General features: G+C 39.3%; 1 protein-coding gene across 3 annotated transcripts in view; it reads left to right on the top strand.

Moving 5' to 3' along the window:
• Positions 1–12,848, top strand: part of LOC111340451 (uncharacterized) — a 38,336-nt gene that overhangs the window by 22,815 nt on the left and 2,673 nt on the right. The window contains exons 16-28 of one of the 3 annotated variants that reach the window (XM_088739784.1): positions 882–1,072; positions 1,512–1,660; positions 2,303–2,414; positions 3,476–3,780; positions 4,188–4,394; positions 7,441–7,524; positions 7,963–8,133; positions 8,647–8,718; positions 9,454–9,526; positions 9,850–9,930; positions 10,495–10,875; positions 11,634–11,692; positions 11,957–12,848. The exon at positions 11,957–12,848 is cut by the window's right edge and continues 2,673 nt beyond it. In XM_088739784.1, the coding sequence (XP_088595910.1) occupies positions 882–1,072; positions 1,512–1,660; positions 2,303–2,414; positions 3,476–3,780; positions 4,188–4,394; positions 7,441–7,524; positions 7,963–8,133; positions 8,647–8,718; positions 9,454–9,526; positions 9,850–9,930; positions 10,495–10,875; positions 11,634–11,692; positions 11,957–12,115 (2,044 nt within the window). In that variant the 3' untranslated portion in view covers positions 12,116–12,848. Of the gene's footprint in view, positions 1–881; positions 1,073–1,511; positions 1,661–2,302; positions 2,415–3,475; positions 3,781–4,187; positions 4,395–7,440; positions 7,525–7,962; positions 8,134–8,646; positions 8,719–9,453; positions 9,527–9,849; positions 9,931–10,494; positions 10,876–11,633 lie in introns of all 3 variants that reach the window. The other 2 variants (XM_088739781.1, XM_088739783.1) reach the window with 2 other exon arrangements.

Here is a 12,848-nt window from a genome sequence, read left to right as displayed (position 1 = left end):
ACAAAAGTTTATCTTTCAAATCGGCACTCTTAATCCCACAGGTATCAACGAAAGCTTTTCATTCCACTAATTTATTCGGGTTTTTCTCGTCGCTATGTTCTCACCAATGGTGTAGCTCCGCCTTTTGCATATAACCCACATACAACCCAAAATTCTTCCATTTGCTCTGACGAAGGGCTAACGCTCGAAACGTCAGCTTTTTTACTCGTTACGGTGGTCAATTTACAATTGGAGCTTAGTTGATACAACCAGATTACCTTGTTACCGCCCCCCCCCCCCGACCTAGCACCACAGTTTCTTTAGAAACTTTCAGCCTTTGAACTTTTTGTCGACCAAATTTTTTCATCTGGCGACTGAAAAAAAAGTGCTCAGCCGACACTCGCCGCTTGCATAATTATTAGTCCTTCCCCAGTGGTAATAAGACCACAGCGCTCAGGATGTTAGTGTCTATTTGATCTGTTGTGTGTATGAAAGTGCAGAAGTCCAAACTTGACTCCAGATATCCGCATTAAATCTATATATTGTGTGAGGCATCTTACAATACTGATATACCACCTTTAAATGTTAGCCTCTTTAAGGTCCACAGTCAATCGCAAAATAGACTCTGCTGGATGGGGGATTAAATCTAACCATCTAATCTTCTTAAAATTTTTAACTTAAGGACACCCCACATAAGTTTATTTGGAGTGATTATACACTTTTTGAATGATTATACATATTTTGATTTCTTTGTCATTATACTACCTGTTAGTAACTGTCGTCTATTTTCGTAAAGTAACAAGCTAAAAACTGCAAAACTTGGTAGTTGAAAGTAGGCTTTGGGTAGGTCTGAGATCTAATTTGTTAGGTTAATATGTTAATCTCCGCTCTGCTACATGTAGAGCAAGACAGCGAAAACTAGATCAAGAGGAGGAAAACTTCGAAAATTTCAGAGAGCCTTCTGTGGAGGAAAATGAACGAATGTCCTCAGCCTTAGAGGACGACCTTCCTTCTGACGATATGCAAGGTATTTCTGATACCAGACCGTATGACACATCTGGAGAACGAAAACTTATCGCAATGGATGATAGAAGTGAGTGTTATCGCTTAAAGTTGTACTTTTTAAAGTGACGTGTTTTTTTTTTCTCGGTGTTTTTTTGTATTTTTTTTTTTTAATTATCTTTTCAATGTTAAGGTGATTACCCTCTTACTCACTTGAATTTGGGTCAAGAAGTTGAATCTAGTTTCCAGTAGCAACGATCAACAATAATCATTTTCCATATATGTATAGACTTTGTTATATGATTCGATAACTTAGATTGACTGAACCAATCAGAACGCTAGGAATGCAACATCCCAGGCTGATAATTTAATAGCTGGTAACTGAATAACTACTGTAATGGTCGCAAACCAGATCATAACATCTCAGTCTCCATTGCATGTCATGCAACGCAAGAGCATTTCTTTTAAAGGCTAATAAGAATGATGCGTTTCAAACCGTTGTTATAATCTGACATGTAATCTTTTGGTAGGAGTTGCACCCTTCAAAAGATACTCAGGTGACACAAATATCTGGGCTCTCGATGAGCATGCAAGAATTAAGCTTGTGTATGCTTTTCAAAGCTTGTATGCTGAAAAAGCCCGTAAGGAGTTTCTTAATGTGAGCAGAGAGACCCTGGAGGTAAACACACGAGTTTTGATTGTGACAGTATTAACCTCACCTAGTGAAAACCTTGTTGAATGTTTTTCGCTAGAAGTTTTATACCTCCCTTACCCACAAAAAGACGTACTTTCAAAAACATGTTTTCACAGTGAAGTAGAGGTCATAACAATCTCTTAAAAACAGAAAAATGTACAGATTTGGACATGTCCTCTCCTATTCAGTTGGTCATCTATAAGTATATAAGCAATTAGCATTGTAAGTAATAAATTGTTCGATAGCTTATTTGTCATCAGTGGTGTATCATGTTGTAAGAAGAGCCAAATTGATGAAAAAAATTGTGTATAACCCACCTTTCCTGTAAAATTGGGTCGGCTATCAGTGAAGCCGTTCATATAACAAAACGTTCTTCCTTGTTCTCCTAATAATGAATATATACTCTGCGCAATGGCGTATTAATCTAGAATATTTATTTTTGTTCCGGAGTCCCCTTTAGCCAGTTAAGAGCTAACTCACTATTTTGAATTTTTATACCGCTTTTGTAGTGAGGTTTTTGATCACTTCATCTAGGTACTAATACTTGCCGAGGTATGGAGTATCTTCCAAGAACAATGGCTCTGCGCCTTTTCTTTCTTTAATTTTTACTGTTGATCTTATCCACAGAAACATCAACAGTATGCGGCGTTGAGAAATAAGCACGATATTGATGTGATGAAGAACTGTGAAATTCTTGGTATGACAGTGACTGGTGCAGCCATGAGAGCTAATCTGCTGGGTAATCTAACTATACGTTCTACTGGTATTTGTTGTTGTTGTTGTTGTTGTTGATGTTGTTGATGTCATTAGGGACCTTAAGAAACCACGACGGCGACGGCGACGGCAACGAGGACGTGGAAAAACAAGTGATCTAATTGGCAGAACAATAGCTCAGCACGTGCGTTTTGAAACTTTGTACATTTCTTAGCCGTCCTATGCAAAACAACAACGTGAAATCGCCAAAATTTGCGTCGTCTGCGAACCGAAACCGCGACGGCAAATTATTTTAATTTCCATTTGGAACTCAACGGCTAGTCTATACGTCATGCTGAAGTTGAGCTGTGGCGCTGTATGAGACAGTAAGCTCCTCCAGCCATTTTTGAAATTCTAACAGAGTAGAAATTCATTTTTTAATCGAAGTCTTCCTTGGCGTCGCCGTCGTGGTTTCTTAAAGTCCCTATTGTTATGTTGGCGGTAGTCCCGGTGCAGGGTCATTTCATCTTCATCTAACGAACTTCGTACGGGATATTTAGTTTTCCAATTTTTAGAACACTAAACATAAAGGGTGGACTTTGTAAGCACGCTAAAATCATTCGCTCCGACGAAGGGCTAACGCTCGAAACGTCAGCTTTTGTAATCATTACGGTGGCCAATTTACCATTTCAACTTTGTTGATATATCCAAATTATAAAATTATTTACGTTTGTCAAATACATCTTTTAAAACATCCAATGTCTCGTTTTATAAATTGAGATTTTATTAAAACTGGGAGGGTATTCCGTAACTGTGCGAGTATTTATTCCAGTCGTACATCATGCTTTCAGTTCGACTGATTCGTGGTATTATTTTGAGATTTGAAGTCGAAAGCACTTGAAATAGTCTACCATAGGTGTATTATGCAATGAATTTTTATTGTCGAAATTAAAACTTCAGATTGCACGGTATTCTGGAAATGAGATATTTATGATCAGAAAGAGAAGTTTATGGTTAAATGGAGTTTTCATTCGCCACCTATAGTTCTGAATGACGGTAATGACTACCTACTTACAAGTTACTTGTTGTTGTTTAAAATTCTTTCAGAGGAAATAAAGCCATCAGTTATGATAGTTGAAGAAGCAGCGGAAATCTTGGAGGGACAACTTGTTGCAGCTATTCCACCCTCCGTTCAACACCTTATTTTGATTGGTGATCACAAGCAGCTGAAACCTGTGGTAAAAAACTCCAGACTCCGAAGGAGTTGTCACCTTGATGTCTCCATGTTTGAGCGACTTGTGAACTGCGACATTCCTTTAATGCAACTTGAGTATCAGTGCCGAATGAGAGAGGACATCGTTGATTTGCTCCGATCACTTAATATCTACAAGGAGCTTAAAACAAAGACGGAGGTAAATGCTAGGAAGTATCGCATAGAGACTATCCCAAGGCTATTCCTTCTCGCGGGTGGAGGACACTCTGTAGGCATTACTTTGATGTTGAGTCGTGTGCTTTTATGCATTAGTAAGACACTCCAGTGTAGGTCTATGATTTCCATGAATAGACAATTCTTTTAAGGAAATTTTTTGTGTTCACCAGTATTTTCCCTGGTGAAGTTAAGAGAGAACCAATGTTCTTAGCTATCAAAAACATAAATCCTGTAAGTTACTTACATTAATGATTCCCGCTGTTTATTAACCCTACTGCCAACCCCATGCACTTCATGGTGGATTAAATCACTCCTTTAACCGCAATGAGTTGAAGTTCATTTTTTACAGAGTTACGGAGCTCCAAATTTATTTTCGTTCTAATTCTTCAGCTCATTTGCAAGTATAATCCCCCACATTGTGTGGAGAAGAGCATGTACTTCTGCTTCCACAAAAGTGATGAGAAACCGTCAAAAGATTCACATAGCAAGCGAAACCCCACTGAGGCTAGGATGATCACGGAAGCTGCAAAAAAGTTTTGTAAAGGGGGAGTGGTGCGTCCATCTGAAATTACAGTACTTTGCGCATATCGAGGACAGGCAAGTAATCTTTTGATACTTTTAATCCTTATGACCATAACATGATTTAATATTGAAAACATGATGACATTTTCTTTGTTAAAGTTTAGTTTGCTCACTGTAGTTTACAGCTTTGTTGTTTTTATTATTCAGTACTACTACTCTGAATCAGATGACGGTGAAATACATATTTAACAATTATTCTACGAGCGCGCGTTGGATATGAGATGATAGATAGCCAACCAGGCGCGTAGCGCCGACTTGGCTATAATCATCTCATATCCAACAAGCGCGAGTGGAATAATTGTTTTATTAAAAACGCTGCATTAAATTATTAAATTTTATTAAATTTTTAGCTCCCTTTATAATTTTAAGCTTACGAGTACGCTTACCATATCGTAGTTTATGGTACATTGACTCATATACCATAATGGCTAAGCCAATGAAAAGTCTTGAATTGCATTATCCAATGATCCAGTTTTTAATAAATCTTATTAGTTTTGTTGTTTAGTATCTCTGAGTATTTTTATGAGTTGTGCCGTATTTTGACTAGCCCCTAGGGCGAGTTAAAATACAAATGATGAGTAAAAACACTGAGCGATACATACCAAAATGTCTAATAGGTTATTTATTATCGAACACGCTAAACTGTTATTTCAGTGCAGGCGAATTTTGCAGATATTTATTTACGGGGAAGTGGAAGTATGCGAAGTGGAACGGAATTGGCGTTTTGTCGTGTTGCCGTTTCTATTTTCTTGAATAGTTGATGAAATTTCACTGTCGTCTCACAGCTTTTCTTTGTTCAATTCATCTAAGAAACTTGGACCAATACTCGCTAGCCATTCCGACTCTTCGTCGTCAGAAAATGATTTAAACCGGTTCTCTAGAGTACAAATACCCCGTGATATTTGTACTCTTCTTGGGCATTATTTGTATTCTACGGAGTGCAGTTGGATAATAATCACATTTGTATTGTCCAATCATTGTAAATCACTATCCTTGTTACATAACTTAAGTTAAGAGATCATAGCAACATTATAACCTGTAAAATACATAGATCTTATTAGACGTTTTGTTGTGCAGTATTGCTGAGTATTTTTACGAGATGCGCCGTATTTTGACGAGCCCGTAGGGCGAGTCAAAATACAAATAGCGAGTAAAAATACTCAGCGATACTACACAACAAAACGTCGAATAAGCTATTTATTATCCAACACGCCAAACTGTTATTTCAGTGCGGGCGAATTTCGCGGATATTTATTTATGGAGAGTGCGTGATAGAAGTATGCGAAGCGGAACAGAATTGGTGCGTTGTCGTGTTGCTGTTTCTATTTTCTTCAATAAATGAAGAAATTTCCAGATCGTCCAGCTGTTTTTCTTCGTCCGATTCATCTAATAAACTTGGATGTATATTTGCCAGCCACTCTGACTCTTTGTCGTCGGAAGTAAGATTCAAATTGTCCGCCATTTTTTTGTCCTAACGACAATTCAACTCTTCGCTTGCTCCATGCGAGAAAACCTGTTTAACCGGTACTCTAGAGTCCAAATACCGCGTGATATTTGTACTCGTCTATGGCGTTATTTGTACTCCAAGAAGTGTAGGTGGATAATAAATTCTTATTATGTCGAAGGAAACTAGCAACTTAAAATGAACTTGGTAACCAACCCATTTATATATTTAAAGAGTATTCCTTTCAACAAGGTAAAATTTTTCTGAAAGTTAGGGTGGTTCTAAAGTCCCTGAAACAGAATGTTTTTAAAATGTAGGAGGAGTTTCTTTTGTTTAATGATTTTAGAATTGCTGAATAAAGAAAAATGGGGGGCTACCTAGCTCGCTTTCGAAGTGGCCAGTAATACAAGCATACTTAATAGCATTTTGATTGGTAGGTATGCTTCTGTAGCAACCTTTTTTCAAGAAGACAACCCTGAGATGCTAAGAAAAGTTTTGTGTAATACCTTTTTATCGACTAATGTAGGATGATAGTTATGATGCATCGAAGAAAAAGCATTGTACACAGTTACAAGTTATATTATTTTTGGAGTGCGACCGTTTAGCCCTCGGATTCCTGATCGAATTGCAATGTATTTATGAATGGACGCTTTTTTGGAGAAAGGATCAGTACAGAATCCGGAATATAACCCTCTAGACACGGACGGACTAAAACAAATTGGCGACAAGTTATTACACATATTGCGAGAAGGTGAAGAAATACATTTTCTTCAGGAGGTTGTCTAGGGTACCAATAGCGCTTTATACTAATGACGTCATGAAATTTTAGACCCCCGCGTGACTCAGACAAACAAACTCCACTTCTTAAAGAGCTACAAGGGAAATGGCGAGTAGTTCGCTTCATTCCCTTACAGTTCTGACCAAAGAGGACGGCGTTCCTGACTCCAAATTTGAAAGAGAACCAGAAGAATACACTGTAGACCAGCTAAAACGGTGGTTAAAATGTAGGGGCTTAAAATTAAGCGGTAAACGAGATCTTGTACAGCGAGTGAGAGACTGGGAGGAGCGGGAATTATCACACCCTTGATCCGGCAAGTGTTTCTTGTTTTCTCCGTGAAAAATTCACGCAAACAAGCCACTAGCCAACCTTGCACTTTGCCATGTCTCGCGAAGGTTTTGAAAAAGGAATGCATACTTTCTTCCCCGATTCCTCTAACTCTTTGAGTGATTTTGGCCATTTATCAGCATATCTTGAGTCTATCTTACACTCACCCCAACAACAGTGTTTGGTACCAACCACGCCGCTTCCTTTTAGAATGCTAAGTAATTTTTTGGACGAAAATTTCCGTCGTTTTGTTTCAATTTTACAGCTCTCGCTCATGCATTTCCTTTAAGCTGGTCGCAATGTTTGTCTGAGTCTGTGCGGGGGGTCTCATGGGTTATCATGTAACAAAATCTATTTTTAGTATAGTATAAAGCGCTATTGCCCTCTCATGCGTATCCCTTTGAACTGGATACAAGAGGATACTAGTTGCTACCTTTTTCCCTAGGCTATATACATGCCAATACAGAGCTAGAATTTTTGTAATTGTCAAGGTAATAATCCTCCTTTTGCAGATAAGAGAAATAAACGATTCCTTCAAATCTTCAAATGTTGCGGAAATGGCTGAGATTAAAGTGACAACGATAGACGCTTTTCAGGTATGAAAACCCCCTTGTTATGTCCTTTGTCAATGTAAAATAGAACATTGATGAACTTCTTTAACAACATTTATCAGTTTTAGTCGAAAATCTTTCCTTCGTGTGGTCCCAAGGCATCCAAACTTCTCAAACTCGGTGTTCATAAATCGACATAACTAAACTCTTTTGGCACCAAATGGGAAAGGATAACGATTGAACTTCATTACTTCCCAATGCAGGAAGCTCGGGGAAAAATTATGACCCTAATGTAAATCAAACCCGTCAATCTCGCGATCCCAGAGAGATTCTCTGCCAAGTGCGGTGCTGTGAAATGGCATTTCGGGAAGTTGTATTTAATCCCGTGAAAAGAACAAGTGATTGAAAAAAAGAACTATCTTCGCCGTTTGAGAATGAGGTTTTTCCGAGGTTCTTATTATACCTTATCACTTCCTTCTACAGGGGCAGGAAAATAACATCATTCTGGTTTCTCTGGTCCGAAGTAACGCTGAAAACAAGATTGGTTACTTGACGAAAAAGAATCGTATTTGTGTGGCAATCTCACGCGCACGTTGTGGTTTGTATCTCTTTGGAAATCAAGCTCAGTTGGCGTCTGCGTCAGGAGTCTGGAGGGTGTGTTGATTTTTTTTTTTTTGTTTTTTTTTTTTTGTCATCTTGCATTAGATAGTTGAGTGGTCCCTGACGTACAGTCACTGTTGAGAACTTCTGATAAAGCAATCAGTTTTGATTCCCTTGACCAAGTTCTAGGGTAGGAAATCTCATTATCACAGTGCATACTCCACCCAGGTTTGTAATTGATAGGGCAGCATGTGGTAATGCACTTTGTTTTAGTTTGTTTGTTTTTTCTCTTTGTGTGGCGGTTTTGGTGAGGGTAGTTTGAGAGAGACGAGTGTTCCACCAAGACGCTTATGGAAACTTGGAATCAACTGTCTTTGATATCCTAAGACAAATTTGATTGACTTTCGTGCCGTATTGTAAGTGAGAAATGGATAACAACTTCTATACGAAAAATCAATTATAGTTTTATGTTTTGGTTTTGTGTGGTATGTAAACTCAACTTCAGTACAACTAGAATTTCAAATTTAACAAGAAGGGAAAATGGTAAAGAATGCCTTTCTTCGACAGGCTATTGTCGAGTACATGCGAGAGAAGGACTGTCTCGTCAAAGAAATTCCATTTCGTTCAATCGACGAAACCGTAAGTTACGCATGAATTGTCAACTGTAAAGTAAGCACTCGTTATATGTGGTGTCGTTAAATGACTTCCGAATTTGAGTTATTAGTTAACACAGATTCAGTGTTTCCCACGTCTGTTGAATAGCGAATAAGGGTCAATAAGCGTCTCACTGCAATAATCACCACTTTTGGGACAGGGAAGCAATAAACACCGCCCCTGAATAAGCGCTGCGGCTCTTACGTGTTGCTTACTTGAAGAATTCGTTCCCAAGCAGTTAGATATCTTTTCAAAAGCACAGATTCAGACGAAAAGGAGACGAGCCCCTCACGCTGGTACTCTAAGACCCTCATCAAGGAGGGGTCGGCGAGTTCGAAGTAGTAAACAGACCACTTGTAATGCAACTGAAAAGCCTCTTGTTGGTCACTGTAAACATTTTCGAGCAGATAGAGAATATACCGTGAAAGTAAACGGGAACTTTTCTTCGTCGCGTCCAATTTTTGACACAGAAACATAAGCGTTCAAATATATTTCCATTTAACTCTTACATTGTTCAAATATATTTCCATTTAACTCTTAGGATGCTGGACTTGTAATCCAGTGACCCGGGTTCAAGTCCTCCACTCTGCGCTCTGTAAATAACCCACTGGTCTGCCTCCTGCCGGTGGGGATTTTCAAGTACTTAGTTAGTCTACATTGTGGCTGAAAAGCCCCCAAGGGGGAGCTTCAATTAACATATTTATTTATTTATTTATTTAGGCTTCTAGTAGCCGCTCTGAAGGTGAATCCGAGAGCGGTTCTTCCTTAAAAGGTAGAGCAAAAAGTGGAGCTCGTAAGTACAGAATATTTATTGCCTTATTTACGGTTATTTATTTAACTCATCGTCATGAGCGTAGAAAAAAGAGTAAAACTGAATCCTCGATAGTTGTTAAAAGCTCTTGCGTGATCTTCAGTTAGCCATTCTAGTGTTTGTTTAAAAAGCAACATCTGTGTATTCGGATTCGGAACGTAGTAAACCTCACTGATTCGTATGATACTTATGATGTCTGGACAGTTTCCAGGAAAGACAGCCCCATACATATATAAACTGGTAGTACTACTGCATTCTAAAGGCTTTTTTATTATTATTATTATTTGTGTTTTTGTGACCTTTAGAAAACACAACCTTCAATATTCAAGCGCAGAATGTCAATATATTTAATTTTATTGGAGACCAAACAGTGGTGCAGATTCCAGGTATTTGCCTTCTTTTCTTACCTTAATATTTCAGTGTGGTAGGAAATTATTGTTGTAGGGCTGCAAGTAATTTTTCTTGCCCTTTTTTTAATTAGAATTTTCTTATTTTATTTTTTGAGGCCTACTTCAAGATCATGGTTAGATAAATTTCATTGTTTGGACTAACCAACAATGTTACAGTCGAAGTAAGCGGCTCCTTACTACTTCTGGTAAAGAAAAATCGTCTCTTAAGTATCCTATAGCGCAGCAACCTTGAGATTTCGTGATGATAAGGTAGTCAACTCTCTAAGTTATGAGTAAAGTCGGTTTGTTTTAACGGTAAGAAACTGGCTCTATTGGCTCACTTTTGTGCTGGTAGGGAATAAGAGTACTGCGACTTTAGACCAAGTTAATCCTTAATTCGCGTTCGCAAGGTAAGTCTTAACACTGCTATATCGGATTGGAAATTGTTGGTGAGAATGGGTTACCTCAATATACTGCATGATCAACAGGAAGGTGCGACTCTAATTCTATAGGAGCAAATTAGGAAACTGTAAGAGTGATTGCCATTCTTTTTTCTCTTAGACAACTCTACGTCGGCAGAGATGATAACTCAACGTACTCAAACACCTGGGTCTGGTGGAACGCCATCAGAAGAACCACAGAGCTATTTAATCGACATATCGAAGGTCAAGACTAAAGAGCAGAGTGAAGAGGGAAGCAAATTCCCTACCCAAGAGGAAGGCTTTGAAGAAGTTAATAAGGAAAAGCCAATACAAGAGACGCAAGTAGCAAGAAAAGCGCAAGAAGTGGAGGACGAGGACAAAAGACAAGGGGACCAAGTCAAGAGAGTCCAGCAAGAATTAGGCAACAGAGAGCCGCTTCAGGCCGAAAACGGCCGTTCCACCGTAGAAACTGAAAGTTACAGAGAAGAGGCTTCACCCATGCAGGAAACGATGGCCACAGGTAAGGGGCCTTTTTAAGAGACAGGGCTTGAGGTTGGCGTGAAGGTACAACCTTGAAACAAGAAGGAATGGTAATGGTAATGCTATCTCATCGTAGATGCTCACTGCCAAAAAAAAGAAAATGATAATAATAGAAAGTAGGAATAGTTGTAGAATACAACATGCTCATGGGAAGATTTGCGGTTACTTTTTTTTCTCATGATTGAATGAATGAATGAATGAATGAATGAATCCTGTACAGACAATTAGTGCCTCCAGCTGTTTTCAGCAATTATAAATTTTAGCTACTGACAATTTTTTTGATTTGCGCATCAATTTGTGTGCTTAAGGTTTTAAGGGATGATTTTGTGTCCTGATACCAATATGAAGATTTTGTTATAAACATGGTACATTGAATCACATTGAGGGAAAAAGTGGGTAAAGTTCGCACTCGAGTAAAGTGGCTCTCCCAAGTCAGTGGAGTTTAATCCAGTCTCCATAGCATGAAGCGAGTAAGGGTTTCACTCCTCTTCCCTGGATGGAATACCAGTCCATCGCAAGGCTCCCCCAACCCCACCCCCACCCCCATCCCAGTCTCCATAGCATAAGTGAGTAAGAGTTTCACTACTCTCCCCTGGATGGAATGCCAGTCCATCGCAATGGCGATGAGAAGATACAATATCCTCTAGATACCGAACGGTCAACACGAAGGTGTGACCTTCAATTCTCTAGATGCAAGCTAAGGAACTGTAAGAGTCATTGCCGTTTTTCTCCTCTTAGACAAGTCTACGTCGGCAGAGATGACAACTTGTCAGTTACAAACACCTGGGTCTGGTGAGATAAATGTTCAGAGTCTGTCGTCTGCTGGAACGCCATCAGAAGAAAGAGAGAGCTCTTTTATCAAGAAATCGAAGGTCGAAACTAAAGAGCAGAGTGAAGAGGGAGGCAAATTCCCTACCCAGGAGGAGGGTTTTGAAGAATTTGATAAGGCAAAGCCAATACAAGAGACGCAAGAGTCAAGGAAACTGCAAGAAGTGAAGAACGAGGACAAACGACAAGTTGACCAAGTCGAAAGAGTCCAACAAGAAGTTGACAACGGAGAGCCACTTCAGACCGAAAAAGGCCGTTCCACCGGGAAAACTGAAAGTTACAAAGAAGAGGCCTCACCCATACAGGAAACGATGGCCGCAGGTAAGGGGCCTTTTGAAGAGACTGGACTTGAGGTTGGCGTGAAGATACAACCTACAGACGAGAAGGAATGATAACTCCATCGTAGATGCTCACTGCCAAAAATAAAAAATAATTATGAAAAGTAGGAATAGTTGTAGAATACAACATGTTAATGGGAAGATATGCGGTTACCTTTTTTATCTCACCATCAATCTTATGCCGACAGTTAGGGCCTCCAGCTGTTTTCAGCAATTATAAGTTTTAGATATTGACAATTGTTTCGCTTTGCGCAACAACTTGTGTGCTTAAGGCTTTAAGGGATGATTTTGTGTCCTAATACTTATATGAAGATTTTGCTATAATCACAGTATACACATCGAGAAAATAGTGGGTAAAGTTTGTACTCGAGGCAAGTGGCCCACCCGGCTGAGTGGAACTTATCCCGGTCTCCATAGCATGAAGTGAGTAAAAGTGTCACCACCCCCCACCCCGATGGAATGCCAGTCCATCGCAAGGTTCCTCTCGGCATTTCATTAGGCTTCCCTGACAATTTGCCAGTGCACATTTATATTCCAGGGAGGAGAGGAGAGAGGCACTGTGAGATAAAAGTGTTTTGCTGAAGCACGCATTACGTTGACCGGGCCGTCTCGAACCCAGACCTCTTGCCGCAGAGTATAGTGCACTGACCATTAGACTCCTACATCCCCACCAAATACTAGTGGATGGTTAACTTTAGCGTTTACTCATTATTAATCCCAAGTATTGGCCACGCTATCACTGGCCAATTTTACTGGTAGTTAGAGCCTTAACATGCTTTCCATTCTC

Source organism: Stylophora pistillata, chromosome 11, assembly GCF_964205215.1.
Source record: "Stylophora pistillata chromosome 11, jaStyPist1.2, whole genome shotgun sequence".
Taxonomy (NCBI): Eukaryota; Metazoa; Cnidaria; class Anthozoa; order Scleractinia; family Pocilloporidae; genus Stylophora; species Stylophora pistillata.
Note: the sequence above shows the minus strand (reverse complement) of the source record. Positions and strands in the feature narration are given on the sequence as shown.